Source organism: Triticum urartu, unplaced genomic scaffold (assembly GCF_003073215.2).
Source record: "Triticum urartu cultivar G1812 unplaced genomic scaffold, Tu2.1 TuUngrouped_contig_5805, whole genome shotgun sequence".
NCBI lineage: Eukaryota > Viridiplantae > Streptophyta > Magnoliopsida > Poales > Poaceae > Triticum > Triticum urartu.
The window spans coordinates 1-9,408 of record NW_024116510.1 but is presented as its reverse complement, the minus strand read 5'-3'; the positions used below and the strand labels follow the sequence as shown (position 1 = coordinate 9,408).

The window sequence follows — 9,408 nt, the reverse complement described above, 5'->3', positions numbered from 1 at the left end:
GCGGCCCTCGCTTGATGGGTGGTGGCCCACATCCCGCCATGTTGCCGGCGCAGGAGATCCTCCTCGCCCGTCCTGTGCCCAAAGTCGGAAAGCCCGGAGCAGAAACCCTAGACGCTATCACGGGAACGTCGGGCACCGTTGATACATGCACGTACGTAGATTTTGGATCAAGTGAGGCTTGGGCTTCTGGCTGGGCCTCGCCCGAGCCTAGAGAGCCCACGACTGTCGCCGCACCCGACTCAAGTCCATGGCCCAGCAGCATATCCATGGCCCAGCAGCTCGGCCTCTTCTTATTATTTGCCCCAACCTGCCACGGTGACTCATACGTCACGATGACAAAACAGTTGACTAGGCAGACTACTTGGACCCATTTTCACTATGGGTGTATCCGATATGACGCATGAGCAGGACGGTGCAACTAGCCGCACATTTTCGATAAAGTTGACATCATTTCGTTAAATGACTGAATTTGACGAAAGTTAAGAATATTTGACATAATTGACATGCGTCTGAGGAGTAGGCCTTTGCACTGTCAGCTCAATCAGCTCTCATGCCGTCCAGACTAGTGAATTTGGCTTCGAATAATTATCCTCTCTTTTTGCGGGTACGAATAATTCTCCTCTTGCCTATCAACAATGGATAACTTTTTTCTACTTACTCCTTCATGCTAAACAATGAACTAATGAGGGTCATTTTGATATCTTTGCGGTGATGTCGTGGGCCTTATGGACGTTGGACGATAATAATAAATTGGTGATTGAGCGAGTGTTTCTACGATAGGTGTCTGATTCCTTTTGGTATTGGCACCCACTCTCTCAGCAGCGCGGCCGTGATCGTCTCGGCCCCATGCTAGTGCGCTTTTGACTATAGCGCGTCGTTTATCGTCGTCATAGGACCGCCTGACAACAGCCACTAGGTGTTTTTTTTCCTATTTATCTTCTGTTTTTTTGGCGTGATTGTGTTCCTGCCCGGTCATCGTTCTTGTTTCGAAGTTTGAATGTTGGTTGCATAGATCGTTGCTTTATTTATAAGCGGTACGAAAGCCTATTTCGAAAGAACCTCCTTGATTCCTAGATTTCCGAAAACACATAAATAGAAAAAACATAGGATTACAATGTTATTGCCATATGGATCCTACAAGATTGTGGTTTGTTTGATTGCTTCATAGAAGAACAAATGAACAAATTAATGATTGTTTTCAAGAGTTTCATGTAGTATATATGCTAAAATTTCGATGCCGTGTAGTACCAGGGAATCCTTAGGAAATTTTTATATAGGATTTGATCCACAAATCAAATGATCAACGTTGTAGCACGAGACCCAGAAGGCTTTCAATCAAATTCCTAAAAAAAAAGGACGCCTTGTGACATGGCATAATACTGACCTTGCATAGCGCTGCTTGGTAGTTTTGGTGGACAGGATTTTGAGTTGTGTTACTTCTAGCATCGAGGTTTTCATTAGAAAGAACATATTCCTTGGGGGAAAAGCGCAAGTGGGTGCCACTGCGTCCACGCTGGCCCCGCCGTGACTACCCTAGTACAGTCCATAGACTATAGAAGTGTGGAGTCGGCGTCGGCAACGTTGTTCAACTCCTGACCGCAGGCATCATCGGAGGCCTCCCGCCGCTCGCACCTGGCCCGCCGCCCCACCTCCACTGTCCATGTCGAGGTACATGTTCATGCCCCGGTGTGCACAACTTATTGGCCGTCTTATTTTATTTGTAAACCTCCAGTCTATCATGGGTGTGCACATCGCGTGCCTGTTCTGCAGGTTGATGATTCAGACCGAACAGAGAGTGGTCTGTCCCGTTGAGTACTCGCCGGGAATGTATCCAGTGCTACCGATGCAGCGGATGCTACAGAATATTTTGAAAAATCTGAAAAAATTCTAGCACGTTAACACAACATCAATGTATGATGTCGTAAAATTCCGTATAAAAATTTAAAAAGTCTAGTGAAGCAGCACGGTCTAATCATATAGATGACCATGGTGTTATGGTTCCATAGAAAACTACTGGAGGCCATTACCATCACCGAAATAGTTTCCATACTCCGTTGGATGATTTGACGTTATCGCAATATCAAGCTAGAAAAGTTTCAATTTGTAGGACGGGAACACACTAACCAATGAAGCTCAACCCTCTCTGAATTGAGCTATTTCCGCTTTTTCGAACAAAAAGTTCGAGTAGTTCAGTGAAGAAATTATTTTTTGAGATACAAAAATGATAAATTTGACATCAGTGTGATAATGTGCCAAATCTAGAGCACAGGTTATGTTATGTACTATTCGGTGTTGAATTTGTTGTTTTTGTTTTTTGAGTTATATTTTAAATTTTGACTTGAAATTTTGTGATAACCTACATTGATGTTGTGTGAGTGTGCTAAATTTTTTTTCATATTTTTTGAACATTTTAAAAACACAATATGAGTTATGTGCACCGGTAGCACCATAAGCTCCGGTGCACCAGATATTTTCCCACTCGCCGGTGCCCGTTTATAAGGGCGCTGATAGGCACCGGCGCACCGGCCCAAACTTTTGGCCGGTCGCATCCTAACCTCTGATGCAACGATTCGTAGCCGCCCGATAAAAGCATCTCTTTCATCTCACTGACCCTCAAATTGTGTGAGCGTGCGCGGACGAAAGCGTCACATCCGTCATCGAGGTCGCCTCGCCGTCGACGCCCTGCAGCCACCTCGTCGCCGGTGACAGCGCGGCCATGAGCAATTGTCGCATTTGCAGAAAAGCCACCATCCCCCTTCCCCTCGCCTCGAAGTCACCGCACTGTCAATGCCGCCTGGGCCCGCAGCTCGCCGCATGTAGCAACACCACTGTGGAACGGTTGCAGCTTCTCTGTTCATGGTCCCAGCACTGCCTCCGACAATGGATGCAACTTTCTTCGGTGACGGTTGCAGCTCCGGCAAACGCCGGATGCAGCTTTTTCTCGTCAGTCGCATTTTCAACGCCTTTCCAGCTTTCATCATTGGTTCCAGCAAAAAAAATGTTGGTTCAAGCATTTCCGCAATCGTTGAATCCATGGCGCCGCCGTCGCTAGCTCCCTCCATCCTTGGTTACACCAAAAGCATGTGCTGGTTGTAGCAATTGCAGCGGCCGGCTCCAGCACCACATCTAGTTGCATCATTTTGCGGTGGTTAGTTCCAGCTTCGCTGCTAGCTAGATCCAGCTCTCCCTTTCTTGGATGTAGCATTTGCGGTGGCCGGCTCCAACACCGCAGCTGGTTGCATCATTTGCGATGTCCGGTACTAGCTTTTCTTTTTCCGTTTGCAGCAAATCGACCTCGCCGGATGCGCAGTCGATGCTCGCCATGGAAAAAAAATGGTGGCAGGTTGAAGAAGGGGGAACAGACATGGCCGTGAGACTTTGGTGGTGGTTGGGGCATCTCAGGCGACGAGCATGGAAGAAGGGGAAATGGGCGTGGCTATAAGATTGTGGTGGTGGCCAGGGCATCCCACAGTGATGGCATTCGATGGAGTTTGGAAGAAGGGACGAAGAGAGTGATGGAACGAGTGAAGGAGCGCACGCGGGTAGATAAGAGACTATGCTTCGGTGCCTTAAGGCATCTGCCTTTGTGTCTATGGCATGTGGGCCCAATAGGTGGTTGGCCCACACGTCAGTGACCCAAAGACAGGTGCTTTTAAGGCACCGAAGCTGCGTCCATAGATAAGGTATGTACATGTGGGGGCGTGTGTGGCCCTAGCAGCCACATGGCATAGCGCGGGGGGTGATTCAGCATGAATCACACTAAAGAGGGTGCGCGTACGGCCGGCCGAGCATTTCGCTGATCGGCCGGCTGCAAGCATTTACCTATAATATAGGCATGAAACTTCAAGTTACATATCAGTAGGAGTCAGAAACGCCAAATAACTGATATTAAGGAGATATGAGTGTTAAATTTGAGATTTAAGCTACAAGGCACATGGAGCTGCAGGCCCAACGATGTAAGAGGTATATGACTAAAGCATAAGTGATTGGACTCGAACGAAAAACAAAATTTCGATGAAAAAAAACTGAGCCATCAGCGACGAGCAAATATTTCACCAAATAGCAAGTAGAAGGTTGTGTAGAACATGCAGTGACTGTCAAATAATATCACTACTAAATAAATTGTCACCTTTTCTGATGACCCTCATATGAGCCTGTCCCGGCTACAAAGGAAAACTACCAACATGAAAGCACGTTATCACCATGCGTAAATCTCTCAAACTCAACAAAAAAACATGCGTGGATCTGGAACAAGTTCCGGCCCGTAGAGGCAACTGCTAATCACTCTACCCAGATAAAAAAATGAAGCATGGATTAGAGCATCACGAGAATCATGCCCAAGGTTAGCACACGCATTCCTCGTCTTCAACTACATCCCAGGTGTCGTCCAGAGCAAAATTGTCACGGGGAGAAGCAACGGCGATCTCCTCCTCGTCATTGAAACCCGAATTGGACTCCGTGGCAGAAGACCAGCTGCTCCCGGAAGTGGCCGATCTGATAGAGCTAGACAAGCTCGATGAAGCTAGCTGAAGTGGCTCACAGACAGAGAACAGTTTGGAAGGCGCCGATACGACGGAGCCGACCAAGCTCGATGAACTTTGGTCCAGCGATTCACCAACAGGAAGTAGTTTTGAAGGCGCTGATACGACTGAGCCCGCTAAGCTCGATGAAGCTAGTTCCAGTGGCTCATCAACGTAGATTAGTCCGGAATGTGCTGATTGGACCGGGCTGGGAAAGCTCATTGGAGCGAGCTGCGGTGGTTCTTCAGCAGGGAATTCGCCAGCTGCTGACTCGACTGAGCTGGACAGGATCGATGAAGCTAGTTGCCGTTGTTCATCGGCAGGAACTCCCATATCAACTCTGCGTTGGAGCTGTACAATGTTGCCGAAGATTCCAAGCATTTCTCCACTGAAATAATAAAGGCGCATATATGTAGACTCGTGAGTTAAATATTTTCCAAATGTCAGTTCAAACGATTCGTGAGTTAAATACTTACTGCAATGCATCCACAACATGGCCCCTGTCCATCAGTAGCTCCCGCAGCTGTATCAAGAGATTGCATGTTAGCCCTCCTTTCTTAGAATCACGGCCAGGAATAATATCGGTATGTCACCCAAGTACAGTAGCTCATTTGCTACCTTTACATTCTCCTCTGCCTGTTGCTCCAGCTTCTTAGACTCTTCCTTGGCAGCATCAAGTAGGACTTCCTGTTCTTTTAGCATTTCTTGAGCCATTTTTTCCCTTTCAATCATTTCCATCTCAGCGGCTGCCCTTTCTGCTTCTGCTAAATCGAGCCTTCTTTGAAGAGTTTGGTGCATCTTCACAATTGTACATGATAAAAGTTGTAAGAAACTAAATTATATTTCATGTTGAAATAGTAATAACCAATGCAGCATAAAAATTAGTATTATCAACATATAGTGCAAAATAAAAACAGCAACAGAACTTTCTGACACATAGCTAGCATCTACTCAAAATAGGCTAAATGTCCTAGAAATACAGTAAGCTGCCTGTATGAATCAAGGATTTACAGCAGAGCAGCCAGACATAGGAGCAACTAACACAAAGCAAAGTGCAACTGTAACACAAATTTATTTTTTCCTATAAAAAGGCAACAAACTTTATTTGGCCGTGAGTATTGAACCTGTACTTGATGCTGGCTAGTGTACACTACACTATAAGCCCGAATCGTACTTATATTTCAATAGACAACAAAAGAGTGCAACAGTATAAGGTTATAACTTACCTCGTCAATGACTGATATGAAGTGTTTTCGTTCTTCAGAAATGTCAAACAACCAGGACTGGAGCCCCTGCGCTTCTGAGGCTAGAATAGATTTCTCAGCAAAAACCTCTGCTGCAACCTACACAATTTCCATTATTAAGGATCTTGTTCTTTTTTTACGAAAGTTCTTAAAGGGTCTTGCTGCAAGTCAATTGGCAGAAAATAAAGTACGAAAAGTAAATTCTTTGAGTAAAACCTTGTTGTTCTCTTCCGCTGCAAGTGTAGACATTTCTTTTAGCTTCGCCGCCTTTACAAGAATATCATTGCCAGCTTGACTTGCTTCGGATACAACATGTTTTGTTTCTGCCTCACTAACCTCAACCTCCTCTAGCATTTCACTTATCGCTGCCACATTTGACAGCAAAGTATTCTGCAACACACATTCATACATTAAGAGAAATTGGAAACATGTAAAATTTCGGAGAACAATGTATTAGTTAGTTTTCAATGAATCCAACCTAAGAAGCACACAATGTAACCCAAATGTGACACTCGGATTAGTCAAAATGATTAGTAATTTGGTGAGGGAATATTGAGATTTGCAGGAGGAAGGTGGGCATATTTTAATCCTCAATTTTTCATATGAAAGTGATGTTGATTCTACTATTGTACAGCTACTATCACAATTATTTTGAGTTGTTACTAGTACTTTTGACAAGTAAAAGTGATGTTTCATGAATTTAATGAAAAGGAAACACTTTTACCTTCTTGCAGTTTTCAGCAGAGATTGCATCATCAATGGACTCAGGGCTAACAGAATAGTTTGATCGCACGTTCATATCAGGTGAATCATCACCATGCAGCGTAGAAATATCTTCAGAAGTTGGCTCGGCCTGGTTTTCCTCAGAAGATGAGTGTATTTGTTCATCACGGTGATCTTCAGTAGCGGGGTCCAGATAATTCATTTCTTTCTGCTCGTTTTCAGAATGAGCTACTTCATGATCAACAACTGAGTTCTGCGCACCAGCTAGCACAGAATCAGAATCAATTTCTTCAGGTAGACCGTCCTGACCAGATGTTGATGCTGCAGCAGGTGACTGCATCAATTGTTCTCCCATGGAGTTTTCTCCATGTTCAGCAGAATTTTCATTGATAGCGTCAAACTGTACAGATTTTGGAATGGTACCATCATCCACTGGCGGGATCGTGAAACTAGTGTTTGTGTCACTAAATACCTGATGTTGCCCTGAGAAAGGATTTTGTCAACACAAAGAAGTGTTTTGAGATGAAAACAGGAAGTAATGAGGAAGAAAGAAATCTTACCATGAATATCTGAATCATCATTCGTGCTTGCATTATTGTCATCTGCGGTACTATTTGGAAGGACATTATGGATAACATAATCTGCTGCTGCATCAGCATCTCCATTGAATGAGATGGAAACTTCTATCAGTGTTGAGAAGTTAACCTGCATAGTTAAAAGTGGGGATGTGGTAGTGTGTGTTAGTAAGTGGCGTACCAGGTCTATATTAATTTTTTAACAACAAATGCATCCACAATTTCATACAGTAACTCCATCCGTTCCATACTACCCCCTTCATTCCAAAATAATTGAAGTTCTAGGTTTGTCCTAAATCAAACTTGCTTAAGTATCATCAATTCTATAGAAAAAATGTGGTAAGATCTACAACTATTCCATTCATTACTTGGGTTTTCTTAATTGGTTAATGAAAATTAGTTTTGCCTAGGCTTTACTACAAAAATCACGGACCCAGAAAAACTCTCACCAAGACTAGAGAACAAAATTGCAGAAAGAATTGAAATGCATGCGTACTTCAATCAAATTCTCTAGTGTTTGAGAAAAACAGATCACTTCTCCGTGTCATGCGTACGGCATGAAATTAAGGTGAAAGCAGATCAACCAAAGCCAGTGGTTCACATACATATGTCCTGCAAACTAAGAAAAGAACACCATACGCTGTGCATTGCAATAATTATTAAGCATCTGTGTGTCAACGCAGAGCAGCCCTATGTATTCACGAAAAACTCAGGCATACACACACACACACGATCAGCAGCGTAGCAATGTGTGAAACTAAACCGACGAACTCGTCAGCAGTATTATTTTTTTACTGTAAAAAAATCATCGGCTGTACAAGTACAACCAATCCAACGGGCGTCGATTACGAAGTTTCTTGCAGAAAAGAAAAGATCAATCGCGTGCTTGCGGTCACGGGCTCACCTGCGGGAACACCTGCACGAGGCCGTCCAGGACGAGGAGCGCGTCCCCCGTCATCCTCGCCTCCTCCTGCGCGAAGGACCATAGAACTCGTTAGGATCGAACTCGTATCCAGACCGAACATGCAAAAGCGATCCTAGGTCACGAGGGGGCGGCGGGCGGACCTCGAACTTGCAGCTAGTGTGCGTGCCGTCGGCGGATGACGACGAGGAGGAGGCGCCCGTGGCGCCGTGCTTGCGGCTTGGGTCCATGCCGTTGCCGGCGGGGAAAGACGGAGAGGCGCCCGTGGTGGCTGGGAGGATTGGTTGGCCGGGGTCTCGGGGCGGGCGCTGGCTGCTCTGCTGGGGGGCTTTGGGAAGAGGGATTTGATGGGGCGGGCGGGGAGGGGGTTGGGGGGTGGCACGCGACGCGGGCTGCTGCAGACGACGACGAGGCGCGCGCGCGCGGGGGGGCGGGGGCCGTTGGATCTGGGAGCTCTTGGGTCGCGTTCGGCGCCAGGATTCTCAGCGGACGGCGGGGATGCGTTGTGCGCCGGTGCGGGTGTCCCGGGCGAGAGCAAGGCAGCTCTGACCCGAGCGGTTTTCAGTTTTGTGGAAGGATAACTACTCTGACCCGAACGGAACAGATATCTATTTGGACTGGAGATCGAACGATGGAACGGCTCCGCCTCCAGATTGCAAAGGGAAGGTGATCCAGATTCCAGCGTGGCCGATGATGGGGCCAATCCTACACTCCTTTCCCGGCACGGTGAAAGGTGACGAGTCCCCTCGCGGCAGCGGCACGGCGCTTAATTCCCTTCTCGTCCTGCTCGTTTGGAGTTGGCCATCACTTAGCTCAGAGCTGCAGACTAGAGCACAATTGATCGATGACAGGATAATATCAAAGAGTTCCAGTAGAATCGTCCTATTCGTTGCCTCCAAAATGTCACGGTATTACGGTGTGTTCCATAATTCGTTGCCTCCAAAACGAAGGGTTTTTTTTGCTAGCATAATTCAAACATCACAACATAAAACAAAGCTGATCTAGCTTACTTAAACAAACAAATAATTTGAATGTAGTAAATAATTCCTTTTGCGAGAAAAATGTAATAAATAGTTCAATAGAACACATAGTCCAAGGAAAGACATAGTAATGAATATCTAAAATGTAAACATACTCTCGCCCATGTAGTTCATCTCCAGCCGCGCCCCCAACAGGCCTTCCTCAGGCGTTTTTGCCGCGCCAGCGCCAAAAAAACGGCCCAGTCGCGTCCCCAGAAGCCCGTTTTTCGCCTGCTCGGGCCAAAACTGGTGCTGGCGGACCCAGGCCGAACCCGGCGTCCTGGGGGCGCTTGGGGAGCCGGCACAAGCGAAAAAGGCGCGTGGGTCCGCCCTGGCGATGACCCGAGGGCCTTTTCCCGTCGTTTCTTGACGCTTTTCCCTCGCATCCCTCCCGCTCGCTTGCCT

General features: G+C 46.4%; 1 protein-coding gene across 1 annotated transcript; it reads right to left on the bottom strand.

Annotated features, from left to right (window-relative positions):
• Positions 1-4,026: 4,026 nt before the first annotated feature.
• Positions 4,027-8,346, bottom strand: LOC125529739. The gene is made up of 9 exons (XM_048694159.1): positions 8,128-8,346; positions 7,967-8,032; positions 7,048-7,192; positions 6,489-6,970; positions 5,981-6,154; positions 5,747-5,863; positions 5,139-5,318; positions 4,997-5,043; positions 4,027-4,908 (listed from the first exon to the last, which is right to left on the bottom strand). The coding sequence occupies exons 1-9, from the start codon at positions 8,212-8,214 to the stop codon at positions 4,344-4,346; spliced, it is 1,863 nt and encodes a 620-aa protein (XP_048550116.1). The 5' UTR covers positions 8,215-8,346; the 3' UTR covers positions 4,027-4,343.
• Positions 8,347-9,408: the final 1,062 nt, after the last annotated feature.